This window comes from Elephantulus edwardii, unplaced genomic scaffold (assembly GCF_000299155.1).
Source record: "Elephantulus edwardii isolate Elephantulus edwardi_28Jun2011 unplaced genomic scaffold, EleEdw1.0 scaffold00113, whole genome shotgun sequence".
Classification (NCBI taxonomy): Eukaryota; Metazoa; Chordata; class Mammalia; order Macroscelidea; family Macroscelididae; genus Elephantulus; species Elephantulus edwardii.
Window position 1 is genome coordinate 6,625,829 of NW_006399863.1, and position 19,172 is coordinate 6,645,000.

At 44.0% G+C, this 19,172-nt stretch overlaps 1 protein-coding gene across 1 annotated transcript in view; it reads right to left on the reverse strand.

The window, feature by feature from the left end:
- CACNA2D3 (calcium channel, voltage-dependent, alpha 2/delta subunit 3) overlaps positions 1-19,172 on the reverse strand; it is a 1,138,585-nt gene that overhangs the window by 101,083 nt on the left and 1,018,330 nt on the right. Inside the window, exons 30-31 of the mRNA XM_006892223.1 lie at positions 9,054-9,116; positions 3,513-3,583 (exon numbers count right to left, since the gene is read on the reverse strand). Coding sequence (XP_006892285.1) covers positions 3,513-3,583; positions 9,054-9,116 — 134 coding nt within the window. The remainder of the gene's footprint in view (positions 1-3,512; positions 3,584-9,053; positions 9,117-19,172) is intronic.

The window sequence follows — 19,172 nt, forward strand, 5'->3', positions numbered from 1 at the left end:
AGCTAGCAATTAGTGAGCCCTTAATAGATGCTAAGTACTTTCTGGTTATTATTATCTCATTACCTCTGACAGCAGCCCTGGGATGTAATTATTATTATCATTTTCATTTTCCATGGAAGGAAACCAAACTTTGAAGAGATAAGTTGGCCAAGTCTAAGTATTGGAGCTAAGAAATGTCAGAGTCTGGATTTGAATTCACTCCACCTACTCTCTTTGCTCCACTGAGCCCACTGAGAGGACTCTTCAAAGAGGCCCAGGAGGGTCATCGTCTAGGTCCTGGAGGACAGTGACTGCCGTTACAACTGACTAAACTTCCCAGCCTTTCTCTTTTCTTTAATAATATCTTGGGTGACCTAGTTGTAAAAAGCAGCACTTCAACCCCCAAGGCACATAGTTCGAATCTACCAGAGGCACCGCGGAAGAAGGATGGGAAATATCCTCCTGTGCAATGAACTACCTCAGAAAACCTTCTGGAGGGTCAGTTATGGGTCGGTTCTGACTTCATGGCACACAACAACAATAATAGTAGCGTAAGGGCACTCTGGTGGCTGAGTGGTAAGGCATTGTGCTACCAACTGAAAGGCTTATGGTTTGAATCCACGAGCTGCTCCACAGAAGAAAGATGGGCAATCTCCTCCTGTGCTGTTTCCAGCCTCTGAAAACCCACTGGAGGGTCATCTATGAGTTAGTTCCAATTTAACGGTGCAAACTAACAACACAGCAGTTGGAAAGACAGTTTGAGATTCAGACTGGCCATATTTTCACCCACATTCCGGAGAAGACTTGCAATTTTAAATTCTACCATAACCTTTCTCTTTCTCCCATTAAACAATTTGAGAAGAATATCTAAGGGGGAAAACAGGGTGTGGGTGTGGGTGACGGTTTTGTTAAAGAAGCTGAAAACTCTTCATCTTTTGTCTCCTCCTCTCATTACACCGAAAACAAGCTGACGTGAGACAAATGTACAAAGCCACATAAAGGTATGTGGTGCCCTGGGTCGGGGACAACCCAGAAGCTGCTGGGGGAAGCTTTATGGAATCATGCAAAACTCCACAGCAACACAAGCCCAGCTCCAAGCAAGAGTTCATTTCTGAGGATCATGACTCCTGGAGCAAAAGGAAAAACTGGACTTGAACTTTCAAAGGGGAACTGAGCAGACTTCCTAATCCACCCCCAGCAGGCCCAAGAGCAAGCAAGTGCAGCTGAGATTACAGAATCCTTGGAGTCATGCCAGCATTTTCTCTTTAAAAAAAATTATTATTTCTCTTCCCCACCCTTCCCTCACTTCTGGCACAAACAAGCTATGGAATTTCAAAAATTGGATCATCATTTCTGAATTCTTTGCTTTCAGCACAGCACTGAGTTGGGTTTGTTGACGAGCTTAAAAGTCTGATTTCCGGAGTGAACACTCCCCGGCCATTCAGCTGGTGGGGGAGTATCATAAACGGAGGAGATCTCACAAGTGAGCCGGAGGTCCATCCCTGTGTTTCCTGCTATTATAAATGTAACAGCATCAAATACTCCCATTAAAGGCCACTTCAAAGGCTGCCTTTCTTCCTGGGAGGCCAGGGGAGGGAAGGCATTACTCGCATCCTGATCTTGGGGAGGGGTACGGGTGTTGATGGTTTTTCCCACAGCCTCTGGTGTTCCCAAGAGCATGGCTGGTCTGGCCAAAGGGACAAGAGGCAAGGCACCCTGCATGAGCGTCTGCTGGGTGGAACGGAACTGGCTTTCTCATAACTCAGTTGGGTTGCTGCTGTTTTGTGCCATCAAGTTGCATCGACCTTCACTTTCTGTAAGCAAGGCTGTGCCATCTGCATGACACATTATAGATGAATCTTCCTCTGATGCTGACACCATGTTCTTCTTTATCTAGTTCAGCTTCTTGAATGATTTGCCCAGCATATGGTATGGAGAAAGGATAGATCTATGACATACACTTTTTCTGATTTTAAACCATGCAGTGTTCCCTTGTTCTGTTCAGACAACTGTTTCTTTGTCTATATATAGGTTTCCCACGACTACAAGTAAGTATTTTGTGATTGCCATTCCTCTCAATGTTATCCATAATTTGTTATGATCCACCCAGTCAAATGCCTTTGCATAGTAGATAAAATCATCTTTTTGTTATTCTCTGCTTCCAATCAAGATCCACCTCACAATACCAAGGCTATTCCGCATACCACAGCCTCTTCTGAATCTAACTTGAAATTCTGGAGGTTCCCCCATGAATTTACTGTTTTAGTAATTTTTTAAATAATCATCATCAGAAATATTTTACTTGTTGTTATGTATCATCGAGTCACCTGCGACCCATAGTGACGCTACAACAGTCCTAAACCCTGCTCTATCCTGTGTCAACCTATCTCTGACACACCTGCCCCCATTATCCCAGTCACTGAATCAATCCATTTCATTGAGGATCTTCCTCTTCTGCTCTGTCCCTCCACCCTCGTAAGCATGATGTTCTTTTTCAAGGACTCATCCCTTCTTGCAACATGTCTAAAGTATGCAGATGAAGCATCAGAATCCCTGCCTTTAAGGAGCAACTTGTTTTAACCCTCTCTAGGATAAACCTGTCTGTTACATATGACATTAATTATACTGTTTGATAACATCTGCACTCTGATCACCTTCTTTGAGGGGAGGGGGATGGGACCAAATATGTGTCTCTTCCACTCATTTGAGCAGCAGTTTTTGACACAGTCAAGCTTTTCTTTTAGTAACAGACCTCAATGAGGGAGCAAGGAACCCTGGTGACATGATAGTGGGCACTGGGGTCTAACTCAAGTCCAGCCATCTGAATCCATCAGCGGCTGCATGGGAGAAAGACTTCCTCCTATAAAGATGTACTGCCTCGGAAATCTGGTGCAGAATGGGCAGGAACCGACTCAAGGGCAGTGGGGTTTTTGTTTAGCACTTCTGTGGGAGAACAGACGTGACACCAGTCTAGAACACTCTACAAGGCACCTCTATTCTATTCTGAAAGGTTGCTCTGTGTTTGAATTGACCCAATGGCATTTACCAACCGCCACCGCTGCCTGGGAGCCAATCTTAAGATATTTTCCAAAAAACGAAAAGACTCCAAACAAGGCCTTCCATCCGTCCCAGAATCTCAGATGCCTAGCATGCTTTCCTGGTTTGTCAAAGGGAGACAAAGGTCACTCTTCCTTTCTGAACAGGTAGGAACACTTCCTGTTTTGGAGCAGTGACTTGTTGAACATAATCACTCCGCAGTTCAGGGCCTGGTTTGCCATTGGCCTCCCATAAACTCCATGCTGGAGGAACAGGAAACTCATTGTGAGCCAGGTTTCAGGAGCTCCCAACACTCGGGCGGGAGGCCTCGGTTTCCAGGCGGATCTTCTGGAGCGTGAATGTGAACACGTGGAGAAACCCGCCGCAGGGTCAAGTCCGGGACAGCTTGATTCGACCTTGGTTTGTTTTATTTTACTATATAGGCAAAAATTTCTGGGGAAGGGCACAGGGGGCCACAAAAATGTCCTTTTGCTTACCTTTTAAAGGAGCCCATTGTTAACAATTTATTCATCACAGCTCCCTCGACCTCTCCGAAAAAGTCTCCAGTCTGCAGGGGAGGAAAGAAGACACACGGAAATTCAGGTAAATAGCAGCCCAGGCGTCACAGGAGGAATGAGGGGCGACACTGATTCTGGCTTGGAGCTGATGGGACTGCCTATCACGGAGCAGAAAAGCAGGCTTACAGCAAACTGGGAACAAGTCCTAGGAGTTGTGATAAACTATGGACTAACAGCAAACCAGTGGGCAGATGTTCTAGGATGTTATCACAGGCCTGGAAACGTGCTGAATGAATGCTGGAACACACTCTTTCTTTCTCTCTTACACACACACACACACACACACACGCACACGCACACACACACACACACACACATATTACCCTGGTTTAGAGCAGCATTAATCTGTACTCAATCCCTTGTGATTAAAATGCTACTGTGTTTAGAAAGACAAGGCTGAGAACAGGCTTCCTAAGGCGTAATGAAATGAATCCTTTGTAATTCCTAGATGACCTGTTCTGAGAGCTGTAGTCGTCACTTCCATCAGCCCAATGAACCCCCTACAGCGGAGAATTCATCCTTTCTCAAAACCATTTCTTTTATGAATTGATTTTAATGAAATTTTACAGAGACTTTGGATTTCCATTCATTCATTGTTGCACTTTTCTCCCTGCCCACCCCTCCACCACCAATTAGCTTTTCTCTTTTTTCATTGTTATTCAAACCTTCCTTCCAAGTCCACTCCACTATGCTACCTTGTTCTGGACTCCTGTCATTACAATATCTAATCACATATCCCTTTTAAACAGTTCTCTGCCTCATTCTGTTTCAATGCAGTATACATCATTTATCCCCTTTCTGAGAAATCCTCCCGTTTTGTCCACAGGCAGTTAAAACCTTGATAAGACAAGACCCTGGAGAAGAGGTCACAGCCCATCAGAGGACTTCTTATCTCCCATTATTTCATCTTCAAGTCATCGATGACCTAGCTCTTCTTTCTCTACCACCAAGGCGATGCTTTTGCAAGCCTTCTTCTCGAGCTGGTGGGGATTGGCAATCTCTGCATGTTGGAACAAAGAACTGACATCCTCCTGTATTCCCTCCAGGCTTCTGGAACCGCTACCATCCCTGGTGTCCAAGGTGGGAGGGTGGATTCAGAGTAATAGAATAGAGCTTGGCGGCAACAGCCTTCCTCTGCCAACACCCTGGGCGGGGGGGAGCCTGTGCAGCCCAGCAGAGAGGTTTCATCTCTACTGTAAATGCTCTCAGGATTTAGAGCTTGCATGCTGGTGGGTCGGGGGGTGGCATGGCACTCCCGAATTACATACATTCCATAGGCTTTGTATTAACCAAGTCCCAATTTCATCACAACCAAGTGACGGGGTTCAACCACACACCTGGAAGCTTTCAGGCAGAAAGGCACTGAGGCCTCACTGAGAAGTCAAGAGCAAGAAGAGGAAGAAGCTCGGTCTCGGAATGGGTATTACACATCACCTTCTTCACTGCAGTCAAACTTGGAAATGCTTCCAAACTCTGTGGGCGAGCAATGCCACCTGGAGCAAGGGCATTTGTACTCTGTGAGTGTGTAACTATGCCTGTGTCAATGGGACTGGTTGTTAGATGAAGAAGAATTATCCTAATTGGCAGGCAGGAAGTCAGACAACACTCAACAAGCCTGGGCTGAGCTGGCTGGCTGGCTGACAGGCTCATCCTGCAGGTCTGTTCCACAGAGAAGGAGCCGGGAGAGCAGAGCCCACCTGCAGTATTTCTGGAGGAGTCACCACTTCAGCGGATGGTTTTGTGGGGGAGACCAATCCTTCACGGATGGAAGATGCCCACCACACTCTTCCTACACGCCCCCAACAACAATTCCCATATAAATCTTACTTGATTCTGACAAAAGAGAGGCCTGACTTCTCATAGCTGATTGAGATAGACAGTTGTTCCAAAGATACTTGGACTTAGTGTTTCTCTTCCCAGCCCTTTGGCGCATCATCTTGCCGTAAGTCCACCCGGAAGTATTTCAGAAGACAAGGCTAGTGACTTGCTCCCAAAACCCTCCCAAAACCAACCACAAAAAACAACAAACCCCACAACTCTAGGTAAGTCCACAGAGCACATGAATGGGAATCCAGCTGGCAGGAATGGTTTTGCTTTCTTTTTAAAGATCCTTATTATTCTTGGCTAATGGAGTGCCTGGTGGCACCAAGAGTTATTACTGTGTTCAGATGTTACCTGAGGTCTGCAATTTGAATCCACTTCAAGGTGCCTCAGAAAAAAAGGCCGGGAAATCTTTTTCAGATAAACTAGGATCTTGGCTGAAAACATAGAATATTACAAGAATGTCTATCTGCATTTTATTGACTATGTAAAGGCATCTGACTGTGTGGATCATAACAATTTGTGGCTTACATTAAGAATGGGAATCCCAGAGCAATTAATTGTGCTCATGCGAAACCTATAACTAAGCCAGGGGGCTGTTGAATGAACAGAGCAAGGAAAGACCACTACATGGTTCAAAATTAAGAAGGGAGTGTGTCAGGGTTGTTTTCACTCCACACCTACTCAATCTGTATGCTGAGTAAATTATTTGAGAAGCTGGCCTCTTAAGAAGAATGTGGTATCTAGATCAAAGGAAAAGTCATCAACAACTTGTCCCATGCAGACGACACAACCTTGCTTGCTGCAAGTAAAGAGGACCTGAAGTGTTTGTTGCAGAAGATCGAAGACTACAGCTTTCAATATGGATTGCATCTTAATATCTAGAAGACAGAAGTCTTTATTACCACTGGGCCAGTTGGGGCAACATCATGATAGATAAAGTACTGAAATTCTCAGTGACTTCACCTTGCGTGGATCCACAATCAACACCCTTGGTATAAGTTGTCAGGAACAAAGTGACTTATTGCTTTTGGAAAGCCCGCTATCAGCGTTACCTCCAAAATACTGTAGAGCAGTGATGTCGGTTTGAAGACTTGTGTGCACCTCAGGCCATGATCTTTTCAATTATTTGCAACTGAGAGCTGGGCAATGAATAAGGACGACAGAAGAAGAACTGAGTTTAGTGTTGAGTTGGTGGCCTTTGGGTTGTGGTGCTGGAGAAGAGTACTGAATATCCCATGGACTGCCAAAAGAATAAATAAGTACATCTTGGAAATGGTCCAAGTAGAGTTCTCCTTGGAGGCAAGGTTGACAAAGCTTTGTCTCTCATGCTTCGGATATATTGCTAGGAGAAGCTATTCCTTGGAAAAGGATATCGTGCTTGAAAGGGTGGAAAGAGTCAGGGTCAGAGAGAGGAAGATCCCTTCCAAGATAGTAGACATGGAGACTGCAGCAATGGGCTCAAGTGTATCAAAGATAGTCCGGACGGGACATGATAGTGCAGGATTCACGTCTGTTGTTCGTAGGGTTTCTGTGAGTCATACTTACAGCACCTAACAGCAACAACAGATCCGCTAGGGAGTACAGTTCTATTCCCACCCACACGGGGTCTCCAAGGGTCAGAGGTGAATAAAAGTCAACTGGTGATGTGCCTTTCTGTCCCTGCAGACTCTGGCTCTGTTTCATGAATTCATTCATTCTGTGCATTAACTGCCCAATATCTAATGATGATCAGTATCTGGAGAAACTTTGAGGAGGGTGCTGGAATTGCAATAATGTACTTCTTTCTCCCATCAGTATTAAGTGAAAAACCCACATTATACTTCAGAATAAGAGGGGAAGCAAAAGCTGTTTCGCTTCCTCTGGATAACCTGGGGCCATTGTTGATAAACTAACCGTGAAATCCAAACCAAGAGCCAAACTCAAGAACAATTAGCTAATTTACTAAACCAGTAATAGGTCTGTCATACTGTGGAGGTCTAAACATTTTTCTTAAAAAAGTGAATTATGAAGGACTTCATTATAAAATATTACAATCCTCAAAGCATTTATATGTGTAATGGTTCGCATTTTCCAGAGTCTGCCAGGGAGCTCAGGCAGGTTAAGAAAGGTGCCAAAGAAACCAAGCCTAGTGCAGCCAAGAGAATTAATGCCAGGGAGCGCCTGCCTTTTACCTACTTGTTGTTGTTAGGTGCCTCTGCGTTGACTGTGACTCATGGTGACCCTATGAACCCTGACCCATCCTGTTCCATGCTCATGACCTCTAATACACTCCAGACTTTCACTCTAGCTGTATGACATCATTGAGCCACATTGCTCAACTGCTCTGGGGTTTACTTTCTTTGAAATACACCAATTTCATTTCTAGTGGCAGAAGAAGTTTGAATGTAGAAAGTTTTCATTGGAGGAAATCTTTGTCTCTTTATTTCAAGTCTGTTGATTTTAACTCTCTGGATTTCTAACCCCAGGGTAGTTTCTGGTGATTCTCTCAGACCTTGGTTTCCTGGCATTTCTCTCCAGCCTCTGCACCGCACACAGCACAGTCAAATGAAGACATCCCTCCTCTAGTCCCGAATCCTTGTTCTTTCAATGAATCCTTGAGCTCAGATAGCAAAATAAAAAAAAAAAAAAATCCAAAAGAAAGCCTGGTGCGTTGGATTCAGGTCATGGTCTTTCCAATTACTTGCTATGCATCTGAGAACTGGACAATGAATAAGGATGACAGGAAAAGAATTGATGTCTTTGAGCTGTGGTGTTAGAGAAGACCACTGAATATCTCATGGATGGCCAAGAAAACGAACATATATATCTTGGAGAGGTGTTCTCTGGAGGCAAGAATGATGTGGCTTCACCTCACATACATTGGGCATGTTGCTAGTAGGGGCTATTCCCCGGAGAAGGAAATGATGTTAGAAAAGATGGAGGGTCAGTGAAGGAGAGGAAGACCCTCAATCAGGTGGACTGACATGGTGACTGCTGCAATGTGTTCTTGTGTGTCAGAAAATGTGAGGATGGCGGCAAGATAGAACAAGGTTCAGATCTTTTGTTCATAGGGTCGTTATGAGTCATACTCGATTCCAAGGCACCCAACAACAAGAAGCATGTAAAATACCTTATCTCGTTGCTGTCAAGTTCAAATGACTGATAGCTGACCTGCCACCTGGTTTGCAGAGACCACAAGTTGCATGGGAGGAGACTGTCCATCTTTCTCCCCAAGAACAGCTGGTGACCTCGAACAGCTTGTCTTTGGACTGGCAGCACAACTCCCTACAACTGCTAGAGCAACAGAGCTCATTTATAAAATAAGAAGCCAAAATCTCAGAAATTCCCTTAGAGTTGTCCAAATTCTCTAGGGAAACCTTTCCCCTTGGGACAGAAGTTCTTTATGTGGCACAGAGAGGTCTGACAAAGAATTCCACACTCTGAACATTTTATAAGTGAGCGAGCAGACCCCCGTCCTGCTGCTGCCCCAGTGGGTGGTAAAAAGGCTTTCGGGGTCCAGTGAAAAATAGATTGTGACATTCTCAGAGGGACAGAAAGAAAGTTTTCTAATCGCCTGCTAATGTTTTAATACCACAGTTTGGTTTCCAAACAACTTTGGAGTTCCCTACGTGGGTTTGGGAGAAATGTCTCACTCACCTGTGTGTAGTCTTCAGCCACCAGAATAAATCCATTATTGTCGATGAGGTAACAGTTCACAGTCTAGAAAAAAAAACAAACACACCAAAAAAACCACAGCTTCAATGCTGGGCCCTTTTACATGAAATGACGTCTTTCCAAGCTAAGGGAAATCTATTTTCTTTGGAGGTAGAAGGGAGGCTGTTTTCAGGGAATTGGAAGTGGCTGCCACTCTGGGAGTTCGGGCCCTGGCTCACCTAACCCAGTGTTCACTGTGAGACATGAACATGCAAAACCCAAACACCAAACCACCTTGACCTCTGTACTGGCGTCAGAAGACTATGTACTAAAAGCGATTCATGACAATTTCTATTCCTCTTTTCATTATTTTTCTTTATATGGCAGGACTTCTAGTTCCCAGGAACAGTGTCCAGAGGCCCTGGAGTCTGTATTCGAAGCTAGTGAAGTGTGTGGGTTGTTTTTAAAGCCAAACACCAGCACAGTATCAATACTCTAATGATGTATTAATGAAAACTCCGTGCCAGCTCCGAGGACCATCAGGGGACCAGGTAATAGTTTTAAATTTGTTCATAGACTGAGGCAGAGGCGGTGGGGGAAGAGGCAAGCTTCTGTTAAAAAGGGCCCCTCAAGCCTCCTAAAGGTTTTCAAACTGTGTTTTTAATTGGGAGCTGGCTTTGGGGGCAGGGCCGTTGGCTTTTGGTAGCGCAGACTTATAAACTGCAGAAAGCAAGGAAAACCCCAACTTCTCCTTCCCCCACACTACTTTAATCTCAAGTGAACGATTTGCTACAGGCTAAGTTTTAATTACAGTGCTGTGGAGTTTAAACTTAAGGTTTAATTCCGTCCTTGATGTAACTCCGTTTCTATTTATTGCAGCTTTACATGCTGACTGCAACGTTTAATTTGTAACATATCTTTACCCTGAGCCGAATTCTGCCTCCCTCTAGGCCACCACAGGGCTGGCCTTTTCTGTGACATTTAACTACCCAGGGGGTTGTTTTTAGTTAGGCAAAAAGGCAGAGAAGTTCCTCGGTCAGCAGGTCAGGAGGTCCATCTTTCCCTTTTTGGAAGAGCTGAGGGCATCAGGAGAAAATGACAAACTCTGCTGGCTGTCCTCTTGTCTGGCCGCTTTGCTGATAATAGAGCTCCTGTCAGTTATCCAGAAGGGGAGGGTGAATGGCCTGGTAACCGCTCTTCTCCCTCCCACAGTGTGCAAGAGGCTCTCAGCTGTGGAGACACTACTTAACCCTGACGGGAGCCTGGACAAACATTCTTCACCCTTCAACTTGGAGCTGAACACGTTGTCCGTAGGGTGCTGTGCTGTTAACCCAAAGGCCACTCTGTGGGTTTAAATCCACTAGTGGTTCCATGGGACAAAGACGGCCAATCATCTTCTACAATTTCTAAGGGAGCTCTGGTGGCCTAGTCCACGGGACATGATGACTTACAGTCTCAGAAACCCGACGAAGGGTCAGTTCGGAGACAGTTCCTACTTGTTGGCAAAGAACATGAGTCATCCTTAAACAAATAAATGAACAATAAATCTGATCATAATAACCCTCCATTGTGTTTCCAAGGCTGTAATTCTATTCAGGACACTGCTCATTCTTCTTCCCTGGAACAGCTGGTGGATTCAAACTACTGCCCTTGCAGTTAATTAATAAAGTGACTTGCTCCCAGAGCTCCTTCAGGAAACAGTATTCCAGAAACAATCTCAGTGAATTATGCTGTTCATGAGAATAGTTGTTAGAGATATTGTTAAGTGCCATCAAATCAAGTATGACTCATAGCGACCCTAAGAAGAAGAGATCTGAACCCTGTTCTATAACTATTGCTGTTTCTCTAATGTTCATAGAGTTTTCAAAGGCATGGTGTTTAGGACGTGGATACCACTCCTGCTTCCGAGCCTGTCTTAATCTGGGAGCTCCACCAAACACTATCCACCATGGGGGAACCAATATGGCATTTGACACCCAGTGGTACAGCTTTCACTATCACAGCAAGCCCAGATTCATATTTAACTCTGAGCTCTGGTGTTTGAGTGGCAAGGAGTTGTGCTGTCAACCCCAAGGTATGTGGTTTGAATCTGCCAGTGCTCTGTGGGAAAAAGATGGGAAGTCACCTCTTATGTGATTGACAGCCTCTGAAAACCCACTGGAGGGTTAACTATGAGTTGGTTCTGGCCTGACAGTATATAACAACAACAACGCCACCAGAGTTAATTAAAATTAGGAACTTACAAGAGACGAATGGGTAAAAAAACCCCCAACTGTGTTCAAGAAATATGCACTGGATTATTTATCTCTTTGAGTTTGGAACCAACTCATAGCTGATTCTCCGAAGGAGGTTGTAAGTCTCATGGGAGTAGACTGCCCATCTTTGTCTCATGGACCACTCTCTCACTGGTGGATCTGAACCACCAGAAAGGCACAGCTCTGAGCCAGCAGTGTCACTCTGCAGAGACCTCACTCCCAGGGCTGGAATGGGATTCGGCCATAAAGAGAGATGACGTCCTGATGCATGCTGAAGCATGGAGGAGCCCTGATGATACCATGCTGAGCGACTAAGTCAGTTTCAAAAGGGCAAATCATATATAATCTCACTTACCTGAAGTAGACACGTGTATAGTGATCACAACTTACTAGTGACCGCCAAATCAGGGGAGGGGAAATCACCACTTAGGTGGTAGAATTATTTAGAAAAGGACATAATTACTACTTGCACAGCATGGTGAATATAATCAAAGGCCACTGAACTGTATGTGTAAAAGCTACTGGATTGGCCAATGTTTTGCGATGCGTATTTTTACCACATATTTTTGTATTGCAGCCTACAATATGGATTGAGGCTCAATGTCAAGAAGACAAAGATTCTCACCACTGGACCAATTGGCAGCATCAGGATGGATGGTGAAGAGATTGAGATTGTACACAGCTTTAGTTTGCTTGGCTCCACAGTCAACAGTCTTGGCACCAGCAGACAGGAAATTAAAAGGCGCATTGCCATGGGAAAGTCTGCTCTTAGGGACCTCTCCAAAGTACTGAAGAGCAATGGTGTCTCTCTGGAGACTAAGGTGCGTCTGATACAGGCTAATGGTCTTCGCAATCACTTGTTATGCATCAAAGACTTGGACAATGACCAGGGAGGATAGAAGGAGAATTGATGCCTTTGAGCTGTGGTGCTGGAGAAGAGTATTGAGAATACCATGGACTGCTAGGAAAACAAACAGATTTGTCCTGGAAAGCGTTAAACCGGGTGGCTCCTTGGAGGCAAAGATTCTGAGGCTCCGTCTAACATACTTTGGACATGTTGTGAGGAGGAACCGGTCCCTGGAGAGGGATATCATGCTTGGGAGGGTGGAGGGACAGCACAGGAGAGGAAGGCCCTCTATGAGGTGGATTGATTCAGTGACTGGGATAATTGGGATGGGAGTGTCAGAGACAGTGCGATTGGCACAGGACAGAGCGGAGTTTAGGGCTGTTGTACATAGGGTCGCTATGAGCCGCAAGCGACTCGACAGCACGTAACAACAACAACAACAACATTTTTACCACAATAAAAATAAGATCCATCTGTCAGTTGCAAAAGATGCCACCACTCAGGTGTTCCATAGCTACAACTGGCTAGTGGCTATAATTTGGGATGTTACTACGATGTTGAAATTGCTTTTGGACAGCAGTCTTAGACTACACTAGGACTCCAGTGAGGTTCAATCCAGTCTTCGTCGTGGCTTATTGAGCAGACCCAGGTCCTAAGTTAATCTGAATGCCACGATGCTCATGCTCCAGGCACAGACACTGCACTGCAGAGCGGCTAACCTCTGTAACTCAGTAGACTCTGAATACATGAATGGCCTTTGTACTGAACTACCGAGTACCTAAATCCCCACAGCAGCCTGGGTAGCCCCCAAACTACGCTAATACAATCCCTAAAGTCACTAACATAATCTCAGTGCCTTTCCAAAGCAGCCGTGGTAAAACGCTCTCTTCTGTCTGTATCAGATGATATATGCAGTCATGGGCAAATGGACTAGAAAGCTGACTGCCTATCTTGAGATGAGAATTTCATAAAGTCAATAAAAGTAATGGTTTTTCAGTATACGAATTTTCTAAGTAAACCAGTAGAAAATAAAACACATATATTTTATAAAAAAGTAATTGTGGGGAATGACTGCAGGCACAGAGGGAGCCACTGGCATTTTAAGATATGTTTGAGGTAGACAGTGAAGAAGGAACAGGGCCAATGAGAGGGGCTTCCAAAGAGAACGATTTCAAGGGCAAGAAGGGACCTCAGACAAGCTCCTGGAAAAGCTGATCAAACTCTTAAGAATTTGGTCTTCTCTGTGGTCAATCAGAGACAACTCAACATAAAATCACAAACTCTATTATATTATTTCATAGTTTCATTTGAAAAATGTCTATTCACTACCCTAAAGCATCACTAAAGGAATGCATCTTTGTTTGGAGTAATTTAGCAGGATTATAATTTCTTTTCTACCTGGTCCTTGGAGAGGGACATCATGTTTGGGGGAATGGAGGGACGGCGCAGGAGAGGAAGACCCTCAATGAGATGGATCAATTCTGTGAGTGGAGTGGTGGGAATGAATGTGTTTGAGACAGCGAGGTTGGCACAGGATAGAACGACAATTAGGGCTCTTGTATGTAGGGTCGCTATGAGTCGTAAACGACTTGATGGCACATAAAAATAACAACCTCCCACATGCCTTTGTGTTATCATTGTCACTGGTGAGTATCACTGAGTTAAAACAGACTCATAGCTGATTTTCTGGTGGGTTTTCAGAGGCTGTTCATCACCTGGGAGAAGACTGTCTACCTCCCTGAGCAGAGCACCTGGTGGATTTGAACTATGAGCCTTTGGGTTGACAGTGCAACTCCTTATTCCACAAGGCTGCCAGAGCTTCCTTGGGTGTTACTAGCATGGCTGAAAACAAACAAAAACAATGAAATTCGGCTTTTTGGTATTTTGGGTCAGATTTTTTTTCAAGTGGCCCTGACCTCAGTTGTACTTTCCTGAACCCCTTAGATACAGAAATTCTTAATACATGAAATGGATCGATTTAGTGAACTATAGCTTGGGCATGTGAGAAGGGATCATGGGTGGGTTTTGTATGTACTCATTAATTGTTAAAGAATAGCATGTGGAAGGAAAAAAAGAGTCTATTATAGAAGAAAAAACCTTAACCTATTGCCACTCATTTGGAACCAACTCCCAGCTGATCCTCCACTGGGTTTCTGAGACTGTGAGGAGATTTCCATCATCCTTCTGCAGAGCCACTGGTGGATCAGAACCCCAGAGAGACATGGCACACGGACGTCCATTCATCTTGGTCAGATCTGCTCAGTCCTCCCAGATGGTGATGGGAAGGGGAGCTAGAGGAAGCCTAGCCGAGGCTCAAGGAGGACTGTCTGTAAGCTTCCCTGTCCCACAGAGACACCTCATTCTCCCCCAACAGGGAAGGGATGCTGGCCTGGGTGAGGCGAGGGGGGAAATGTTTTTTATTCTCTGCTTAGTACCAGGTGGCAATTATTTTTTTGGACCATGACTCCAACTCATTTTTTTTTAATTCAATTTTGCCCTTTAAACGAGGATTCTATGGCAGGAATTTGGCAGTCTTGTTATCTAACTATGAGATGTCATTATTATACACTGACTAATTTACACCATTACATAACTGCCAAGACTGCATTATCACATAACCACCAAACCTTGGAGAATCATGGCTCAGCCAACTTTACACATACGTTAACCATCACAACCAGTGTTATTCTGTCCTCACACCTCAGTTTTTATGGCTTCTAGACCTAGGTCATTCATGCACAGAATAATCAGATGGTATATTTATTACTGTTTGTATATGTGCTGTAAAAAAATGTCTGATAGACAGGTCTATTGGATGCACACCACACGTCAAAGAAATTACCTTTAAACTTGCTGGCTGCTCACATCAGATCATAAAATGGAGGATGATTACATTATATCTGACAAACCACTGACTGGTCAAGCTGAGATAACGTCAATCATCACAACCCTCAAGCACATCCACTGGCTTGGGTGGTGTCAGATATGAAGAGACCTGGTTATGTGGACTCTGCCCTTCTCCAGTCTTTGGTTCTACAAGGAGGTCTTCCAGAGGGAGAAGGAACTGCCTAGATAACATTCAAACATCTTAACGCTGATCATTAATCTCTTTCCTTTTGGGACACGAAAGCATGAAAGCATAAGCTAAATATGGATTTTTCAGTCCACTCACTGCCTTTCCACCTGGAAAAAGTATCCTCCAAATATCACAGTAAGAGCAAGCCAAGTTCTCTTCTTTGACTTTGGTGGCCAATTATTGCTGTTCTCAGACACGTGGCTGTTGTAAAGGTGAGAAAGAAGATGAGGGAAGCGAAGAGACAATATTGACCTGAGTAAGGCAAAGATCAGAGGCGGCAGGTCCTGCCTGCATCCCTTCTGACCTGAATGACGACCATGATTCCTCAGACCACAAACGTTCTTGGTCCATGTGGGGCTTGACATGTTCTCTATCTTCAAAGCTCTTCCCATTCTGCAGGTATTGTCTTCAGTGTCACATTCTTCTCAAACCTCAGTTATCTCCTCAGAAAACGCTTCACTGCCCACACATGTTAGTGTCCTTGATGGTACTCAACATTGTGCTCATCCCCCTGCCAAGCAGGAAGCTCGAGGAGGGCAGAAACCATTTCAGACTCTTTCCATTCTCATCTCCAGTGGTTACCTGGATGCCAGGCACATAAGTGTTTGAATGGTTGGTTCTTGGGGTGTGAGCAAGACAATTTCTTCAGTCAGCTCCACGGTCATACCCTCCAAGTCACATGGTGCAAATTCTGACTGTACCAACCAAAGACTTATCTTTAAACTGATGGAAAGCCAAAGGACCATCCTGACTCCTGCCAAGATCCATGGAGCCTATACAGGAGATAAAGGAGCTGAATGGATCAAAGGGAAAGCATGTTCGATGAGTCTGAGGGAGAACCAGATCTTCAGCACAGGGGACAAGTCAGAAGCATGTGAACTTAACAAGTCTCTGGAGCTATTTTTAACGGGGACTTGATCACTTGAGGGCAATTGTATTGGAGGGAGGGACCTCGTCTCACAGGCCTAATTAAAAGCTGTGAAAGTAGAATGACACATGGAAAGAGTCTATTAACAGGATAGAAAAGGGGCCTTGGTGAGAAGGCAGGGCTGGCTTTTCCATTAAAATGAAATGAATCAGAACAAAGCAACACTGTCAAATTGTTGTCTGAAGCCAAACTGAAGAAGAAAGTGGATGATGGTTTCAAAGCACAGTCTACATTAAGGTAGCAAATCAAATTCAGAAACCAGGACAAATTCAAGGCTTAAGTTTCAAAGTATATGAACCTTTAAATAACAGTTTTGGAGGGTCTTATCCCACTGGCTGCTGAAAGGAGATAATTAGAAGTGAAGGAGAAGAAATCACACCCAGTGTTTAGCATGCTCAGCAGAATCTGTCCACAATCTAAGGTATGTGCACCACCTGCCTGGGGTTTTACATTTACATCTAGGGGAAACAGTCCTTTAAAAGAAAAGTCCCCAGACATTTTCCATTTATAACTAATATTTTTGAGTGCCTGAGAGAGAGCGCAAGAGAGGAAGACCCTCAATGAGATGGTTGATTCAGTGACTGGGGTAATAAGGGGTAGGACAATAAGATTGGCACAGGATAGAGCATGGTTTAGGGCTATTGTATATAGGGTCGCTATGAGTCACCGGTGACTCGACAGCACATAACTACAACAACCACCACCACCACCAAGTTCCACAAGAAATGCACTTTTTATATATCATTCATTCCTCACCATAACTCTATTATTAGAAACCGAGGCATAGAAAGACTCAGAAACTTTTCCCAGATTTACAAAGCTTATTACAGTCAAAGTCACAATTAGAAGCATGTGAGTCCAACTGTGGAAGAAATAATTTAAGAACAAATAAATATTGAATGTTTATACTGCTAAGTGGGATAGAGAGAAAGCCATATATACACCATCACTCCCACTCCAAGGAAGTATGGGTTGGTGGAAAGTAATGCCTCTACCTGTCCTCCTAAAACTGTTCAGCTGCTCCTCTAACCAACCATCATCAACCAACTAACCAATAAACCAATTAACTAGTCAGCCAACCACCCAATCAATCAACCCATCAGACACTCAACCGATTACCCATTCATTTGATCAATTAATGAAAAATCATCCAAATATCCACCTCGCACCTACCTAACCAACTAAATCAACCCATCAACCAGCCAACAACTCAATCAACTACCTAACTATCCAACCACCAACCTAGTCAACCAATCAACTGAACAACCACAATTCATTCATCAACACAGTTAATCAACTAAATAATTATCCAAATCACTACTAACTGAGTCACTCACTCAAACAACTAATCAACCAACAACTAACCATCCAGACATATTGGGTACATCTGTTTCAACTAGTTCTGCATCAGAAAGACAGGGTCCCTGCTTATATTTCCAACCAGGAGGGTCCTGTGTCTCTTAACACAGAAACTTGTTGCTAGCTTTGAAATGAAAAGATGCTATCATCCTTCTGTTGCCCTTTAAACACACTCAGGGCACATCAGAGTGAGAATGATGGAAGATGCTTTCTGCCTTAACGACGCTTGCTTGCTGTCAGCCCAGGAGCTGTCAGCAAGGCCTTGTGGAAGTCAAAGGGTTGAGGCTACTACTTGAATGGAGATGACGGAGACGGGCAGATGCTTTCTTCCTTGATGTCAGTTTGAGGACTGAGGTGTGCCTGAGTCAGGTCATGGTCTTTTCAATCACTTGCTTTGCTGCTGAGAATTGTACAATGAATAAGGATGACAGAACAAAAATTTATACCTTTAAAGAATTTTGGTGTTGGAGAAGGGTACCGAATATCCCATAGACATTAAAGTAACCGTAATAAACATAAATGTCTTAGTGATGGTACAGCCAGAGTGCTCCTTGGGGTCCAGAATGGCAAGGCTTTATCTCACATACTTTGGGCATATTTCTAGGAGAAGCTATTCCTTGGAGAAGGATATTATTCTTGGAAAAGCGGGGGAATGATGAAGAGGAAGAACTCCAACCAGGTGGATTGACACTGTGACTGCATAAATGGATTCAAGTATGTCAGAGACTATGAGCATCGGACAGGATTCAGACCTATCATTCATAGGGTCATACTCAACTCAAAGACACCTAACAACAACAAGAGTAAGAACACAGGAGGATAAAAGCATCTTATTGGCCCAAGTGAAAAGACAGCAGCTTCTACCCTCATAAGTATATATATTTGATTATTGCTATTCATAGTAGTTATGTTCTGTAAAGTCATTGAAAACAACAAATTAGTAAACATGGAACCATTGCTCATAGACGAAATAGAGTTTTTGGTTTCTTTCTCTTTTGTTAAATAAGATTTCGTTTGCACAGAGAAGGGGGGGAAGAAATAAATTAGTCTATTTATGTAAAGCTACTGCCTACAGGGCTTGACACACAGCAGGTCCTCAAGAATATTGTTTTACTGGTGTAGTATAAGGTATGGTCATGAGCAGTGGTTTTGGAATTAGAATGATCCAAAATGAAAATACAGTTGAGCCACTTAGCCTCAGGGTCCCTGTCTATAATTTGGTGCTGGTTATCATAACCACTGTGCAATTGCACACTTAATAAGAAACAACACAGGTAGACATAACTTTTATGTGCACCAAGAAACAAACATATGTGCGAGACTCATTTTTGGATGACTGTTGTTGTTATGTACCGTTGAGCTGACACTGACACTGACCCACAGCCGACCCTCCAGTGGGTTTTCAGAAGCTGTGAATCTCATGGGAGGAGATTGCTCATCTTTTCCCACTGAGCAGCTGATGGATTTAAACCACGATGTGCTCACCAAGTTGTGCCAAGAAATCTGGAGAACAACCACTTGGCCAACTGACTAGAAGACGTCTATATCTGTTCCCATCCCAAAGAAGGGTGACCCAACTGAGTGTGGAAACTACAGAACAATATCATTGATTTCACATGCAAGCAAGATTCTACTGAAGATTATCCAAAAACAACAG